Source organism: Nerophis lumbriciformis, linkage group LG15, assembly GCF_033978685.3.
Source record: "Nerophis lumbriciformis linkage group LG15, RoL_Nlum_v2.1, whole genome shotgun sequence".
NCBI lineage: Eukaryota > Metazoa > Chordata > Actinopteri > Syngnathiformes > Syngnathidae > Nerophis > Nerophis lumbriciformis.
The window spans coordinates 28811165-28830000 of NC_084562.2; the positions used below are offsets into that span (position 1 = coordinate 28811165).

Below are 18836 nucleotides of genomic sequence, written 5' to 3' on the forward strand. Positions count from 1 at the left end.
CCTGTAGAGATGAAGTAGTCTTGTGATTTTTTCTCCCACACATAAATATATTTATATATATATATATATATTTTTTTTTTTTTTTTTTTTTTTTTTTTTTTTTTTAATAGATTAGTGAGGATTAGAAATAGATTCAGATCTGAATAAATAAAAATCGCAATTCAGATTTCAATACAATTGTTGTGGACCCCTCGTGGCGCCTGCTCTATTATTGTTTATTATTTATTATCATTATTATTATTAATTTATTGATTTATTTATCATTGATGTATTATTGATGACAAAAACAAAACGATCAAATGTGTGATTAAAAGTCATTAATGGAAACATAAAAATAAACTTTATAAATATTCCTAAAACTGCTTTTCATGTTTGAAGTTTCCTTTTTTTATTATTCATTTTTACTGCAATTTTTTCACAAAATGATAAACAAGTTATGAAGAATAATTACCGTAATGTTATATATTTAAAAATATTAATACGACAAAGAACAGAAAACAAAAATAATAATAAAAAAAAAAAAACCACACCCATGTTTGAGGCTTCTGTGATTTTCTAATATGACGTTTGTTCCGCGTGTGATCCACGCTATCTGTCAGCTCACATATGTAAGTCCAAAGGTGAAGGCAGCACGGGAGATTAGGAAGGAGCTTGCAGGTGTGACTCACCTGGCAGAGTGGCACAGTGTGTGAGAGTGGGAGCATCCACAGAAGAAGAAGAAGAAGAAGAAGAAGAAGAAATGTGGGCCAAGGTTTTGCTCACCTTGTGGTCTCTCTGCGGTTCAGTTTCTGGCCAGACTGCAGTGGAGAAGGAGGCCCAGGAGTTCCTGCAGGTCTTCAACACGCAGGCCAGCTCTGAGATGTACCAGTACTCTTTGGCCTCCTGGGCCTACAACACCAACATCACCAACCACAACTCTGACAGACTGGTGAGATTCTTGGTTCTTGCTTCTTGGTTCTTGGTTCTTGGAGCACTGGCCTCCATCAAAGTCCATGACGGTGTCTTCCTCTCCCTGCAGTTGGAGCAAGGCAGGATTTGGGGCGAGTTCTACACCCGGAAGTCGGAGGAGGCTCGGAGGTTCAACATCCAGGACATCAAAGACCCTCAGATCAAGTTGCAACTTCTGGCTCTGCAAGACAAAGGTGCAGGTGCTCTGTTGCCTGCTGAGGGACAACATGTACGTGCCCATCACTACCATGCATTCATGTTGCACACTACATTCATGTTGCTCACTACATTCATGTTGCACACTACATTCGTGTTGCTCACTACATTCGTGTTGCTCACTACATTCATGTTGCTCACTACATTCATGTTGCTCACTACATTCATGTTGCACAATACATTCATGTTGCACACTACATTCATGTTGCACACTACATTCATGTTGCTCACTACATTCGTGTTGCTCACTACATTCATGTTGCTCACTACATTCATGTTGCACACTACATTCATGTTGCATACTACATTCATGTTGCTCACTACATTCATGTTGCACACTACATTCATGTTGCTCACTACATTCATGTTGCTCACTACATTCATGTTGCTCACTACATTCGTGTTGCTCACTACATTCATGTTGCACACTACATTCATGTTGCACATTACATTCATGTTGCTCACTACATTCATGTTGCACATTACATTCATGTTGCTCACTACATTCATGTTGCTCACTACATTCATGTTGCTCACTACATTCATGTTGCACACTACATTCATGTTGCACATTACATTCATGTTGCTCACTACATTCATGTTGCTCACTACATTCATGTTGCTCACTACATTCATGTTGCTCACTACATTCATGTTGCTCACGTGTGTGTACTACATTCATGTTGCTCACTACATTCATGTTGCTCACTACATTCATGTTGCACACTACATTCATGTTGCTCATGTTGTGTACTACATTCATGTTGCACACTACATTCATGTTGCACACTACTTTCATGTTGCTCATGTTGTGTACTACATTCATGTTGCTCATGTTGTGTACAACATTTATGTTGCACACTACATTCATGTTGCTCACGTCTGTGTACTACATTCATGTTGCTCATGTTGTGTACTACATTCATGTTGCTCCTGTTTGTGTAGTACATTAATGTTGCTCATGTTTGTGCACTACATTCATGTTGCTCATGTTTGTGTAGTACAAAAGTGTTGCTCCTTATTTTGCACTACATTAATGTTGCTTTTGTTTTTGTAGCACATTTATGTTGCTCATGTTTGTGCACTACATTAATGTTGCTCATGTTTGTGTAGTACATTAATGTTGCTCATGTTTGTGTCGTACATTAATGTTGCTCATGTTTGTGTAGTACATTAATGTTGCTCAAGTTGTGTAGTACATTAATGTTGCTCATGTATGTGTAGTACATTAACGTTGCTCATGTTTGTGTAGTACATTAATGTTGTTCATGTTTGTGCACTACATTAACGTTGCTCATGTTTGTGTAGTACATTAATGTTGTTCATGTTTGTGCACTACATTAACGTTGCTCATGTTTGTGTAGTACATTAATGTTGTTCATGTTTGTGCACTACATTAACGTTGCTCATGTTTGTGTAGTACATTCATGTTGCTCATGTTTGTGTAGTACATTAATGTTGCTCATGTTTGTGCACTACATTCATGTTGCTCATGTTTGTGTAGTACAAAAGTGTTGCTCATTATTGTGCACTACATTAACGTTGCTCATGTTTGTGTAGTACATTAAAGTTGCTCATGTTTGTGTAGTAGATTAATGTTGCTCATGTTGTGTAGTACATTAACGTTGCTCATGTTGTGTAGTACATTAATGTTGCTCATGTTTGTGTAGTACATTAATGTTGCTCATGTTGGTGTAGTACATTAATGTTGCTCATGTTTGTGCACTACATTAATGTTGCTCATGTTTGTGTAGTACATTAATGTTGCTCATGTTGTGTAGTACATTAATGTTGCTCATGTTTGTGTAGTACATTAATGTTGCGTAGTACATTAATGTTGCTCATGTTGTGTAGTACATTAATGTTGCTCATGTTGTGTAGTACATTAATGTTGCTCATGTTTGTGTAGTACATTAATGTTGTGTAGTACATTAATGTTGCTCATGTTGTGTAGTACATTAATGTTGCTCATGTTGTGTAGTACATTAATGTTGCTCATGTTGTGTAGTACATTAATGTTGTGTAGTACATTAATGTTGCTCATGTTGTGTAGTACATTAATGTTGTGTAGTACATTAATGTTGCTCATGTTTGTGTAGTACATTAATGTTGCTCATGTTGTGTAGTACATTAATGTTGTGTAGTACATTAATGTTGCTCATGTTGTGTAGTACATTAATGTTGTGTAGTACATTAATGTTGCTCATGTTGTGTAGTACATTAATGTTGTGTAGTACATTAATGTTGCTCATGTTTGTGTAGTACATTAATGTTGCTCATGTTGTCTAGTACATTAATGTTGCTCATGTTGTGTAGTACATTAATGTTGCTCATGTTTGTGTAGTACATTAATGTTGCTCATGTTTGTGTAGTACATTAATGTTGCTCATGTTGTGTAGTACATTAACGTTGCTCATGTTGTGTAGTACATTAATGTTGCTCATGTTGTGTAGTACATTAATGTTGCTCATGTTGTGTAGTACATTAATGTTGCTCATGTTTGTGTACTACATTAATTTTGCTCATGTTTGTGTAGTACATTAATGTTGCTCATGTTGTGTAGTACATTAACGTTGCTCATGTTGTGTAGTACATTAATGTTGCTCATGTTGTGTAGTACATTAATGTTGCTCATGTTTGTGTAGTACATTAATGTTGCTCATGTTGTGTAGTACATTAATGTTGCTCATGTTGTGTAGTACATTTATGTTGCTCATGTTGTGTAGTACATTAATGTTGCTCATGTTGTGTAGTACATTTATGTTGCTCATGTTGTGTAGTACATTAATGTTGCTCATGTTGGTGTGGTACATTAATGTTGCTCATGTTGTGCAGTACATTAATGTTGCTCATGTTTGTGTAGTACATTAACGTTGCTCATGTTTGTGTAGTACATTAATGTTGCTCATGTTTGTGTAGTACATTAATGTTGCTCATGTTTGTGTAGTACATTAATGTTGCTCATGTTGTGTAGTACATTAATGTTGCTCATGTTTGTGTAGTACATTAATGTTGCTCATGTTGTGTAGTACATTAATGTTTGTGTAGTACATTAATGTTGCTCATGTTTGTGTAGTACATTAATGTTGCTCATGTTTGTGTAGTACATTAATGTTGCTCATGTTTGTGTAGTACATTAATGTTGCTCATGTTGTGTAGTACATTAATGTTGCTCATGTTTGTGTAGTACATTAATGTTGCTCATGTTTGTGTAGTACATTAATGTTGCTCATGTTGTGTAGTACATTAACGTTGCTCATGTTTGTGTAGTACATTTATGTTGCTCATGTTGTGTAGTACATTAACGTCGCTCATGTTGTGTAGTACATTAATGTTGCTCATGTTGTGTAGTACATTAATGTTGCTCATGTTTGTGTAGTACATTAATGTTGCTCATGTTGTGTAGTACATTAATGTTGCTCATGTTTGTGTAGTACATTAATGTTGCTCATGTTTGTGTAGTACATTAATGTTGCTCATGTTTGTGTAGTACATTAATGTTGTGTAGTACATTAACGTTGCTCATGTTTGTGTAGTACATTAATGTTGTGTAGTACATTAATGTTGTGTAGTACATTAATGTTGTGTAGTACATTAATGTTGTGTAGTACATTAATGTTGTGTAGTACATTAATGTTGTGTAGTACATTAATGTTGCTGTTGTTGTGCAGCTGAGCACCATCCTGAGTGAGATGAGCAACATCTACAGCACATCCCGAGTGTGTCTGAAGGAGCAACCATTCGACTGCCAGACTTTGGAACCAGGTACAACAAGTTTATTATTAACAAACACTTTTTATTTACCTGGAAACTTTGCACTCCGTCCTTGAAGTCGAGATTATTATTATTATCGTTTACTTTCTTCTCAACCAATCAAGCAAAACTTTACATTTGTGTAGATGATGTAGATGATGCATATGGGAATTTTGTTAACACCTTTCTTACACTCTATGATAAACATTGCCCATGGAAAGAACGTAGTAAGAAGCAAAAGAAAAACAACCAACCATGGATGACAAAAGGACTGAAAAATGCTTGTCACAAAAAAAAAACATTGTATCGAATATTTATAACACAGAGATCTATAGAGGCAGAAAATAAGTATAAGAAATATAAAAACAAACTAATTGGTATACTACGAACATGTAAGAAGGAATACTACAGACAATTATTAAACAAGAACAAAAACAACATGAGAGCAACATGGGGCATCCTAAATAGCATCATTAAAAATGCTGCTAAGAAAGATTACCCCCAGTACTTTCTAGATGGAAATACAAAAAATGACAATATGAACCAAATAGCTGAACGTTTCAATGATTATTTTGTTAATATCGGAAAAAATCTGGATCAAAGAATTCCAAATGCAGATGATGGGTCAGTTGAGGCCTTGAGTGAGCTCATAGACAGAAATCCCAATTCCATGTTTCTTAAAAGTGTAACAAAAGAAGAAATAATCAAAATTGTAAAAAATTGCAAATCCAAGACCTCAACCGACTGTCATGGAATAGATATGGTAACGATAAAAAAGGTTATACAAGACATTTCAGAACCTCTGACATATATCACCAATGTATCATTTTTAACCGGTAAATTCCCTGATATAATGACAATTGCAAAAGTCGTACCAATTTATAAGAATGGAGACGTACACCAGTTTACTAACTACAGACCAGTTTCATTACTTCCACAATTCTCCAAAATCTTGGAAAAATTATTCAATAGTCGATTAGATTTATTTATTAACAAAAGTGGGACGCTTGTGGAGAACCAATATGGATTCCGAGCAAATATCTCAACATCAATAGCACTAACCAAAATAACAGAGGAAAGTACCAATGCAATAGATGGTAAAGAATGTGCGGCCGCAGTATTCATGGACTTAACAAAAGCATTTGACACAATTAATCATGATATTTTTAGAACGATATGGCATCAGAGGTTTGGTATTGAATTGGGTAAGAAGTTATTTAACCAACAGGAAGCAATATGTGAAGATGGGTGAAAATATGTCAACACGGCTAGATATATCCTGTGGTGTACCCCAGGGGTCAATACCAGGACCAAGATTGTTCAATCTTTATATAAACCACATTTGTAAGGTTACGAAGGACTTAAAGTTGGTTTTATTTGCAGACGACACAACTGCTTTCTGTTCAGGAGAGAGCACACAGAAGATAATACAAATAATAACAAATTAAAAAGATGGTTTGACAAAAACAGACTATCTTTGAATCTCAGTAAAACTAAAATAATGCTATTTGGTAATAGTAGAAAAGAGCATCATACACAAATACAAATAGACGGAGTAGACATAGAAAGGGTAAAAGAAACTAGATTTTTGGGAGTATTAATAGATGATCAAATGAACTGCAAATCTCATATACAAAACATACAACATAAGGTGGCAAAAAACATTTCAATAATGAATAAAGCAAAATATGTCCTGGGCCAAAAATCACTACATATTCTCTACTGCTCGCTAGTGTTACCATATCTGAGTTATTGTGCAGAAATATGGGGAAACAACTACAAATGTGCGCTACATTCGCTAACCGTGTTACAAAAAAGATCAGTTAGAATAATACATAATGTTGGATATAGAGAACATTTATTTATTAAGTCAGAAATATTAAAGTTTGGTGATTTGGTAAAATTGCAAACAGCTAAAATGATGTACAAAGCAAACTATAACCTGCTACCAAAGAATGTACAACAATTCTTCTCAACTAAAGAGGAGAAATATAACCTTAGAGGAAAAAATAATTTAAAACATTTATATGCACGTACAACACTTAGAACTTTTAGCATATCAGTATGTGGAATTAAATGATGGAATGGATTAAGTAAAGAAGTTAAAAATTGTACTGATATGATCCAGTTTAAGAGGTTGTTCAAAATAATAGTGCTTACAGAGTACAAAGAAGAAGAATTATGAGAAATACTTTCAACCTTATTGAAAATAAGATATTCTTCATCTCAGTATGTTAATAATGACTGAATTAATTAATTAATTACATATTACAAAACTGTTGTATACTAATTCATAGATGTTATTTTATTATATAAAAAGGTCAGTAAATGATTCTATATATTTGTAAACGCTTGAAGTGGGAAAGGGGTAGGATTAATTAAATAAGCTTTGCTTCTTCCTACTCCTTTTCGGGCATGATGTCAAATGAAATGATATGAAATTGTGTGATGTATTATGATGTAAGTGTGTTCATGTTCCAAATAAACTAAAGAAAGAAAGAAAGAAAGTCTTTTTCATACACGAGCAACACAACATGATTTACACCAGGAATGTCCCGATACACTGTCCATAATGTCGATACTGGTCCAATATTAGCAAATATTGATATATATTGGATTATAATCTTGAACGTAAAGGGTGTGATATGCAGCGTGTTTTCCTTGTGTGTGATATCATGTGCGATACAAGCAGTCCTGCAGCGTGTTTACTTGTGTGTGGTATCATGTGCGATACAAGCTGTCCTGCAGCGTGTTTTTTTGTGTGTGATATCATGTGCAATACAAGCAGTCCTGCAGTGTTTACTTGTGTGTGATATCATGTGCGATACAAGCAGTCCTGCAGCGTGTTCACTTGTGTGTGATATCATGTACGATACAAGTGGTCCTGCAGAGTGTTTACTTGTGTATGATATCATGTGCGATACAAGCTGTCCTGCAGCGTGTTTTTTTGTGTGTGATATCATGTGCGATACAAGCAGTCCTGCAGTGTTTACTTGTGTGTGATATCATGTGCAATACAAGCAGTCCTGCAGCGTGTTTACTTGTGTGTGATATCATGTGCAATACAAGCAGTCCTGCAGCGTGTTTACTTGTGTGTGGTATCATGTGCGATACAAGCTGTCCTGCAGCGCGTTTCCTTGTGTGTGGTATCATGTGCGATACAAGCTGTCCTGCAGCGTGTTTTTTTTGTGTGTGATATCATGTGCAATACAAGCAGTCCTGCAGTGTTTACTTGTGTGTGATATCATGTGCGATACAAACAGTCCTGCAGCGTGTTTACTTGTGTGTGATATCTTGTGCGATGCAAGCAGTCCTGCAGCGTGTTCATGTGTGTGTGATATCATGTGTGATACAAGTGGTCCTGCAGAGTGTTTACTTGTGTGTGATATCATGTGCAATACAAGCAGTCCTGCAGTGTTTACTTGTGTGTGATATCATGTGCAATACAAGCAGTCCTGCAGTGTTTACTTGTGTGTGATATCATGTGCAATACAAGCAGTCCTGCAGTGTTTACTTGTGTATGATATCATGCCCAATACAAGCAGTCCTGCAGTGTTTACTTGTGTGTGATATCATGTGCAATACAAGCAGTCCTGCAGTGCTTACTTGTGTGTGATATCATGTGCGCTACAAGCAGTCCTGTAGCGTGTTTACTTGTGTGTGATATCATGTGCGATATAATAAGCCTGGCAGTATTTACTTGTGTGTGATATCATGTGCGATACAAGCAGTCCTGCAGAGTGTTTACTTGTGTATGATATAATTCGCGATACAAGCAGTCATGCAGTGTGTTTACTTGTGTGTGATATCATGTGCGCTACAAGCAGTCCTGTAGCGTGTTTACTTGTGTGTGATATCATGTGCGATACAATAAGCCCGGCAGTGTTTAGTTGTGTGTGATATCATGTGCGATACAAGCAGTCCTGCAGAGTGTTTACTTGTGCGTGATGTAATTTGCGATACAAGCAGTCATGCAGTGTGTTTACTTGTGTGTGATATCATGTGCGATACAAGCAGAGTGTTTACTTGTGTGTGATATCATGTGCGATACAATCAGGCCCTGTATGGGAACACCAACAAGCTGCAACTTCCCTTCAGCGGATTGACCGAGGAGTTTAACGTCACCAGAGCCAGGGAGGTGTTACGTTACAGAGACTCATCTCACACCAGAGTCTGCTCTGCTGGCATCAAGGTCAGCTGGCATCAAGGTCAGCTGGCATCAAGGTCAGAACTGGGAGGAAGTGGAAGGCACAGGAGGTCGTTGACCAGGCAGAAGCAAGCCTGAGACATGACGTCTTAGTAGGTGCTGTGGCAGTCGGACGAGCCACACAACAAGACCACGCTACGACAAAGCCCAGGGTCCAGAGAGACGGCTGATGGTGCAGGGAGAGATCCGTGCAGAGGTTGCGGAGGAACAAGACAGTGGCCATGCGCCAGCAAGGAGCCTGGACAAATTGGGACCACGCATCTACCCTGAAGATCACTTGGACAGAACTTTGGAAGTCAGAACCAGCAAGACTCAAGTTCCTGATCCAGTCAGTGTATGAAGTCCTCCCAAGTCCATCTACTCTTCATTGCTGGGGGCTAGCAGAAACACCTGAATGTCCACTGAGCAAGGCATGGGGTTCCCTGGAGCACATCCTGAGCTGCTGCCCTAAAGCCCTGGGAGAGGGGAGGTACACATGGCGCCACGACCAGGTGCTGAAGGCAGTAGCAGACACCATTGGCACTGGGATCCAGCAGAGCAAACACCAGCTCCCAGTCAGGCATAACATCTCCTTCGTCAAGGCACGGGACAAACCACAGGCAGGACGTAAGACCCCAACCGGACTGCTGAAGGCAGTAGCAGACACCATTGACACTGGAATCCAGCAGAGCAAACACCAGCTCCGAGTCAGGCATAACATCTCCTTCGTCAAGGCACGGGACAAACCACAGGCAGGACGTAAGACCCCAACCGGACTGCTAGCCACAGCTTGTGACTGGCAGCTGCAGGTGGATCTCGGCAGACAGCTGAAGTTTCCAGAGCGCATAGCAAGGACATCGTTGAGGCCAGACCTTGTCTGAACTTCTGACTCAACGAAGCATGGTGTGCTGCTGGAACTTACAGTCCCCTGGGAAGACCGGATGGAGGAGGCTCATGAGCGAAAGAAGGCCAAATACTTTGAGCTGGTCGAGGCATGCAGAGAGAGCGACTGGAGGGTTCACTAGAAGTGGCCTGCAGGGGCTTTCTAAGGCAATCTGGCCATCGAGCATTCAGACTTCTTGGAATCAGAGGGTTGCCGGAGAGAAGAGACACCAGAAACATCAGTGAGGCTGCTGAGAAAGCCTCAAGGTGCTTGTGGATCAAGAGGGGAGACGGATGGAGTAGTTCCCTGCTTGGACACAAGCCAAGGCCTGATCAGCCCCGGTTGGATCGCCCAGACTTGAAACACCCAATGAACCTCGGTTCTTTACTGATGATGTGCCCAAGCTGCACCGCAAGGTGTTTCTCAAATCTAAATCTAGGGTGTTTACTTGTGTCTGATATCATGTGCGATACAAGCAGAGTGTTTACTTGTGTGTGATATCATGTGCGATACAAGCAGAGTGTTTACTTGTGCCTGGTATCAAGCAGAGTGTTAACTTGTGTGCGATGTAATGTGCGATGCAAGCAGAGTGTTTACTTGTGTGCGATGTCATGTGTGATACAAGCAGAGTGTTAACTTGCGTGCGATATAATGTGCGATACAAGCAGAGTGTTTACTTGTGTGTGATAGCATGTGCGATACAAGCAAAGTGTTTACTTGTACTAAACTAACAGTTAACATCTAAATGTCCTCCAATAAACACACAAGTTCTAAAGTCATTGACAAAATGTAAACATGCTAGGCTATAGGCTACTAGGAGCTAGCAGCTACACAACAGCTAAGCACACAACAGCACACAAGCTAGACATGTGTAATAATAATAATTGAACAATTAGTCAATATAAACAAGTACTAAATAATTCTAGTTACATATTACTTACACACACAAAGTCTCCAAGGCAGTCTTAGAAAGTATCCGGTAACAAACGTGTCCGCATCACTCCACTTACTGCCTGGTGCTGCCTGCAGGCCTGGAGGAGGTGATGGCCAACAGCCGAGACTACGCTGAGCGTCTGCACGTGTGGGAAGGATGGAGGAGACAAGTGGGCCAGAAGATGAGACCTTTGTATGAAGACTACGTCCGCCTGAAGAACCAGGCGGCCAAACTCAATGGTGACCACACACACACATATATATTAGACTGATACTGTATGATAACAAGAGTTTTAGACTGATACTGTATGATAAGATCCTGGCCAGATGAAGCCATCAGGACCACATCATCTGCAAAAAGCAGAGACCTAATCCTGCAGCCACCAAACCGGATCCCCTCAACGCCTTGACTGCGCCTAGAATTCTGTCCATAAAAGTTCAGAACAGAATGGGTGACAAAGGGCAGCCTTGGCGGAGTCCAACCCTCACTGGAAACGTGTCCGACTTACTGCCGGCAATGCGGACCAAGCTCTGACACTGATCATACAGGGAGTGGACCGCCACAATCAGACAGTCCGAAACCCCATACTCTCTGAGCACTCCCCACAGGACTTCCCGAGGGACACGGTCGAATGCCTTCTCCAAGTCCACAAAGCACATGTAGACTGGTTGGGCAAACTCCCATGCACCCTCAAGGACCCTGCCCAGAGTATAGAGCTGGTCCACAGTTCCACGACCAGGACGAAAACCACACTGTTCCTCCTGAATCCGAGGTTCGACTATCCGGCGTAGCCTCCTCTCCAGTACACCTGAATAGACCTTACCGGGAAGGCTGAGGAGTGTGATCCCACGATAGTTAGAACACACCCTCCGGTTCCCCTTCTTAAAGAGAGGAACCACCACCCCGGTCTGCCAATCCAGAGGTACCGCCCCCGATGTCCACGCGATGCTGCAGAGTCTTGTCAACCAAGACAGCCCCACAGCATTCAGAGCCTTAAGGAACTCCGGGCGGATCTCATCCACCCCCGGGGCCTTGCCACCGAGGAGCTTTTTAACTACCTCAGCAACCTCAGCCCCAGAAATAGGAGAGCCCACCACAGACTCCCCAGGCACTGCTTCCTCATAGGAAGACGTGTTGGTGGGATTGAGGAGGTCTTCGAAGTATTCCCTCCACCGATCCACAACATCTGCAGTCGAGGTCAGCAGAACACCATCCTCACCATACACGGTGTTGATAGTGCACTGCTTCACATTCCTGAGGCGGCGGATGGTGGTCCAGAATCGCTTCGAAGCCGTCCGGAAGTCGTTTTCCATGGCTTCCCCGAACTCCTCCCATGTCCGAGTTTTTGCCTCTGCGACCGCTGAAGCCGCACACCGCTTGGCCTGTCGGTACCTGTCCGCTGCCTCAGGAGTCCCATGAGCCAAAAGAACCCGATAGGACTCCTTCTTCAGCTCTCGCTGGATCGGTTCGCAGCCGAGTGTGAAGCGACTGGGATGAGAATCAGCACCTCCAAGTCCGAGTCCATGGTTCTCGCCCCCGGAAAAGGGTGGAGTGCCATCTCCGGGTTGGGGAGGAGACCCTGCCCCAAGTGGAGGAGTTCAAGTACCTCGGAGTCTTGTTCACGAGTGGGGGAAGAGTGGATCGTGAGATCGACAGGCGGATCGGTGCGGCATCTTCAGTAATGCGGACGCTGTATCGATCCGTTGTGGTGAAGAAGGAGCTGAGCCGGAAGGCAAAGCTCTCAATTTACCGGTCGATCTACCTTTCTATCCTCACCTATGGTCATGAGCTTTGGGTTATGACCGAAAGGACAAGATCACGGGTACAAGCGGCCCAAATGAGTTTCCTCCGCCGGGTGGCGGGGCTCTCCCTTAGAGATAGGGTGAGAAGCTCTGTCATCCGGGGGGAGCTCAAAGTAAAGCCGCTGCTCCTCCACATGGAGAGGAGCCAGATGAGGTGGTTCGGGCATCTGGTCAGGATGCCACCCGATCGCCTCCCTCGGGAGGTGTTTAGGGCACGTCCGACCGGTAGGAGGCCACGGGGAAGACCCAGGACACGCTGGGAAGACTATGTCTCCCGGCTGGCCTGGGAACGCCTCGGGATCCCCCGGGAGGAGCTGGACGAAGTGGCTGGGGAGAGGGAAGTCTGGGCTTCCCTGCTTAGGCTGCTGCCCCCGCGACCCGACCTCGGATAAGCGGAAGAAGATGGATGGATGGATGGATGGATGATAACAAGAGTTTTAGACTGATACTGTATGATGAAAAGAGTTTTAGACTGATACTGTATGATGACAAGAGTTTCAGACTGATACTGTATGATGACAAGAGTTTCAGACTGATACTGTATGATGACAAGTGTTTTAGACTGATACTGTATGATGACAAGAGTTTTAGACTGATACTGTATGATGACAATAGTTTTAGACTGATACTGTATGATAACAAGAGTTTTAGACTGATACTGTATGTGTATGATGACAATAGTTTTAGACTGATACTGTATGATGACAAGAGTTTCAGACTGATACTGTATGATGACAAGTGTTTTAGACTGATACTGTATGATGACAAGAGTTCTAGACTGATACTGTATGATAACAAGAGTTTTAGACTGATACTGTATGATGGCAAAAGTTTAGACTGATACTGTATGATAACAAGAGTTTTAGACTGATACTGTATGATGACAAGAGTTTTAGACTGATATTGTATGTTGACAAGAGTTTTTGACTGATACTATATGATAACAAGAGTTTAAGACTGATACTGAATGATGACAAGTTTTAGACTGATACTGTATGATAACAAGAGTTTTAGTCAGATACTGTATGATAACAAGAGTTTTAGACTGATACTGTATGATGACAAGAGTTTTAGACTGATACTGTATGATGACAAGAGTTTTAGACTGATACTGTATGATGACAAGAGTTTTAGACTGATACTGTATGATAACAAGAGTTTTTGACTGACACTGTATGATAACAAGAGTTTTAGACTGATACTGTATGATGACAAGAGTTTCAGACTGATACTGTATGATGACAAGTGTTTTAGACTGATACTGTATGATGACAAGAGTTTTAGACTGATACTGTATGTGTATGATGACAATAGTTTTAGACTGATACTGTATGATGACAAGAGTTTTAGACTGATACTGTATGATGACAAGAGTTTTAGACTGATACTGTATGATAACAAGAGTTTTAGACTGATACTGTATGATGACAAGAGTTTTAGACTGATACTATATGATAACAAGAGTTTTAGACTGATACTGTATGATGACAAGTGTTTTAGACTGATACTGTATGATGACAAGAGTTTTAGACTGATACTGTATGTGTATGATGACAATAGTTTTAGACTGATACTGTATGATGACAAGAGTTTTAGACTGATACTGTATGATGACAAGAGTTTCAGACTGATACTGTATGATGACAAGTGTTTTAGACTGATACTGTATGATGACAAGAGTTTTAGACTGATACTGTATGATGACAAGAGTTTTAGACTGATACTGTATGATGACAAGAGTTTTAGACTGATACTGTATGATGACAAGAGTTTTAGACTGATACTGTATGATGACAAGAGTTTTAGACTGATACTGTATGATGACAAGAGTTTTAGACTGATACTGTATGATGACAAGAGTTTTAGACTGATACTGTATGATAACAAGAGTTTTAGACTGATACTGTATGATGAAAAGAGTTTTTGAATGATACTGTATGATGACAAGAGTTTCAGACTGATACTGTATGATGACAAGTGTTTTAGACTGATACTGTATGATAACAAGAGTTTTAGACTGATACTTTATGATGACAAGAGTTCTAGACTGATACTGTATGATGACAAGAGTTTTAGACTGATACTGTATGATGACAAGAGTTTTAGACTGATACTGTATGATAACAAGAGTTTTAGATTGATACTGTATGATGACAAGAGTTTTAGACTGATACTGTATGATGACAAGAGTTTTAGACTGATACTGTATGATGACAAGAGTTTTAGACTGATACTTTATGATGACAAGAGTTCTAGACTGATACTGTATGATGACAAGAGTTTTAGACTGATACTGTATGATGACAAGAGTTTTAGACTGATACTGTATGATGACAAGAGTTTTAGACTGATACTGTATGATAACAAGAGTTTTAGATTGATACTGTATGATGACAAGAGTTTTAGACTGATACTGTATGATGACAAGAGTTTTAGACTGATACTGTATGATGACAAGAGTTTTAGACTGATACTGTATGATGACAAGAGTTTTAGACTGATACTGTATGATGACAAGAGTTTAAGACTGATACTGTATGATGACAAGAGTTTCAGACTGATACTGTATGATGACAAGTGTTTTAGACTGATACTGTATGATGACAAGAGTTCTAGACTGATACTGTATGATGACAAGAGTTTTAGACTGATACTGTATGATAACAAGAGTTTTAGACTGATACTGTATGATGAAAAGAGTTTTAGACTGATACTGTATGATGACAACAGTTCTAGACTGATACTGTATGATGACAAGAGTTTTAGACTGATACTGTATGATGACAAGAGTTTAAGACTGATACTGTATGATGACAAGAGTTTTAGACTGATACTGTATGATGACAAGAGTTTCAGACTGATACTGTATGATGACAAGTGTTTTAAACTGATACTGTATGATGACAAGAGTTCTAGGCTGATACTGTATGATGACAAGAGTTTAAGACTGATACTGTATGATGACAAGTATTTTAGACTGATACTGTATGATGACAAGAGTTTCAGACTGATACTGTATGATGACAAGTATTTTAGACTGATACTGTATGATGACAAGAGTTTAAGACTGATACTGTATGATGACAAGAGTTTCAGACTGATACTGTATGATGACAAGTGTTTTAGACTGATACTGTATGATGACAAGAGTTCTAGACTGATACTGTATGATGACAAGAGTTTTAGACTGATACTGTATGATAACAAGAGTTTTAGACTGATACTGTATGATGAAAAGAGTTTTAGACTGATACTGTATGATGACAACAGTTCTAGACTGATACTGTATGATGACAAGAGTTTTAGACTGATACTGTATGATGACAAGAGTTTTAGACTGATACTGTATGTGTATGATGACAATAGTTTTAGACTGATACTGTATGATGACAAGAGTTTTAGACTGATACTGTATGGTGACAAGAGTTTTAGACTGATACTGTATGATAAGATCCTGGCCAGATGAAGCCATCAGGACCACATCATCTGCAAAAAGTAGAGACCTAATCCTGCAGCCACCAAACCAGATCCCCTCAACGCCTTGACTGCGCCTAGAATTCAGTTCAGAACAGAATGGGTGACAAAGGGCAGCCTTGGCGGAGTCCAACCCTCACTGGAAACGTGTCCGACTTACTGCCGGCAATGCGGACCAAGCTCTGGCACTGATCATACAGGGAGCGAACCGCCACAATCAGACAGTCCGATACCCCATACTCTCTGAGCACTCCCCACAGGACTTCCCGAGGGACACGGTCCAATGCCTTCTCCAAGTCCACAAAGCACATGTAGACTGGTTGGGCAAACTCCCATGCACCCTCAAGGACCCTGCCGAGAGTATAGAGCTGGTCCACAGTTCCACGACCAGGACGAAAACCACACTGTTCCTCCTGAATCCGAGGTTCGACTATCCGGCGTAGCCTCCTCTCCAGTACACCTGAATAGACCTTACCGGGAAGGCTGAGGAGTGTGATCCCACCATAGTTAGAACACACCCTCCGGTTCCCCTTCTTAAAGAGAGGAACCACCACCCCGGTCTGCCAATCCAGAGGTACCGCCCCCGATGTCCACGCGATGCTGCAAAGTCTTGTCAACCAAGACCGCACCACAGCATCCAGAGCCTTAAGGAACTCCGGGCGGATCTCATCCACCCCCGGGGCCTTGCCACCGAGGAGCTTTTTAACTACCTCAGCAACCTCAGCCCCAGAAATAGAAGAGTCCACCACAGATTCCCCAGGCACTGCTTCCTCATAGGAAGACGTGTTGGTGGGATTGAGGAGGTCTTCGAAGTATTCCCTCCACCGATCCACAACATCCGCAGTCGAGGTCAGCAGAACACCATCCTCACCATACACGGTGTTGATAGTGCACTGCTTCCCCTTCCTGAGGCGGCGGATGGTGGTCCAGAATCGCTTCGAAGCCGTCCGGAAGTCGTTTTCCATGGCTTCCCCGAACTCCTCCCATGTCCGAGTTTTTGCCTCTGCGACCGCTGAAGCCGCACACCGCTTGGCCTGTCGGTACCTGTCCGCTGCCTCAGGAGTCCTATGAGCCAAAAGAACCCGATAGGACTCCTTCTTGAGCTCTCGCTGGATCGGTTCGCAGCCGAGTGTGAAGCGACTGGGATGAGAATCAGCACCTCCAAGTCCGAGTCCATGGTTCTCGCCCCCGGAAAAGGGTGGAGTGCCATCTCCGGGTTGGGGAGGAGACCCTGCCCCAAGTGGAGGAGTTCAAGTACCTCGGAGTCTTGTTCACGAGTGAGGGAAGAGTGGATGGTGAGATCGACAGGCGGATCGGTGCGGCGTCTTCAGTAATGTGGACGCTGTATCGATCCGTTGTGGTGAAGAAGGAGCTGAGCCGGAAGGCAAAGCTCTCAATTTACCGGTCGATCTACCTTTCTATCCTCACCTATGGTCATGAGCTTTGGGTTATGACCGAAAGGACAAGATCACGGGTACAAGCGGCCCAAATGAGTTTCCTCCGCCGGGTGGCGGGGCTCTCCCTTAGAGATAGGGTGAGAAGCTCTGCCATCCGGGGGGAGCTCAAAGTAAAGCCGCTGCTCCTCCACATGGAGAGGAGCCAGATGAGGTGGTTCGGGCATCTGGTCAGGATGCCACCTGATCGCCTCCCTCGGGAGGTGTTTCGGGCACGTCCGACCGGTAGGAGGCCACGGGGAAGACCCAGGACACGCTGGGAAGACTATGTCTCCCGGCTGGCCTGGGAACGCCTCGGGATCCCCCGGGAGGAGCTGGACGAAGTGGCTGGGGAGAGGGAAGTCTGGGCTTCCCTGCTTAGGCTGCTGCCCCCGCGACCCGACCTCGGATAAGCGGAAGAAGATGGATGGATGGATGGATGTATGATAACAAGAGTTTTAGACTGATACTGTATGATGAAAAGAGTTTTTGGATGATACTGTATGATGACAAGAGTTTCAGACTGATACTGTATGATGACAAGAGTTCTAGACTGATACTGTATGATAACAAGAGTTTAAGACTGATACTGTATGATGACAACAGTTTTAGACTGATACTGTATGATGACAAGAGTTTTAGACTGATACTGTATGATGACAAGAGTTCTAGACTGATACTGTATGATAACAAGAGTTTAAGACTGATACTGTATGATGACAAGAGTTTTAGACTGATACTGTATGATGACAAGTGTTTTAGACTGATACTGAATGATGACAAGTGTTTTAGACTGATACTGTATGATGACAAGAGTTTTAGACTGATACTGTATGTGTATGATGACAATAGTTTTAGACTGATACTGTATGATGACAAGAGTTTTAGACTGATACTGTATGATGACAAGAGTTTCAGACTGATACTGTATGATGACAAGTGTTTTAGACTGATACTGTATGATGACAAGAGTTTTAGACTGATACTGTATGATGACAAGTGTTTTAGACTGATACTGTATGATGACAAGAGTTTTAGACTGATACTGTATGTGTATGATGACAATAGTTTTAGACTGATACTGTATGATGACAAGAGTTTTAGACTGATACTGTATAATGACAAGAGTTTCAGACTGATACTGTATGATGACAAGTGTTTTAGACTGATACTGTATGATGACAAGAGTTCTAGACTGATACTGTAT

General features: G+C 41.3%; 1 protein-coding gene across 1 annotated transcript in view; it reads left to right on the forward strand.

Annotated features, from left to right (window-relative positions):
• Positions 1-560: 560 nt before the first annotated feature.
• Positions 561-18836, forward strand: part of ace2 (angiotensin I converting enzyme 2) — a 42088-nt gene continuing 23812 nt past the window's right edge. The window contains exons 1-5 of the mRNA XM_061974541.1: positions 561-657; positions 711-928; positions 1019-1177; positions 4836-4929; positions 11016-11159. Of these exons, the coding sequence (XP_061830525.1) occupies positions 561-657; positions 711-928; positions 1019-1177; positions 4836-4929; positions 11016-11159 (712 nt within the window). The remainder of the gene's footprint in view (positions 658-710; positions 929-1018; positions 1178-4835; positions 4930-11015; positions 11160-18836) is intronic.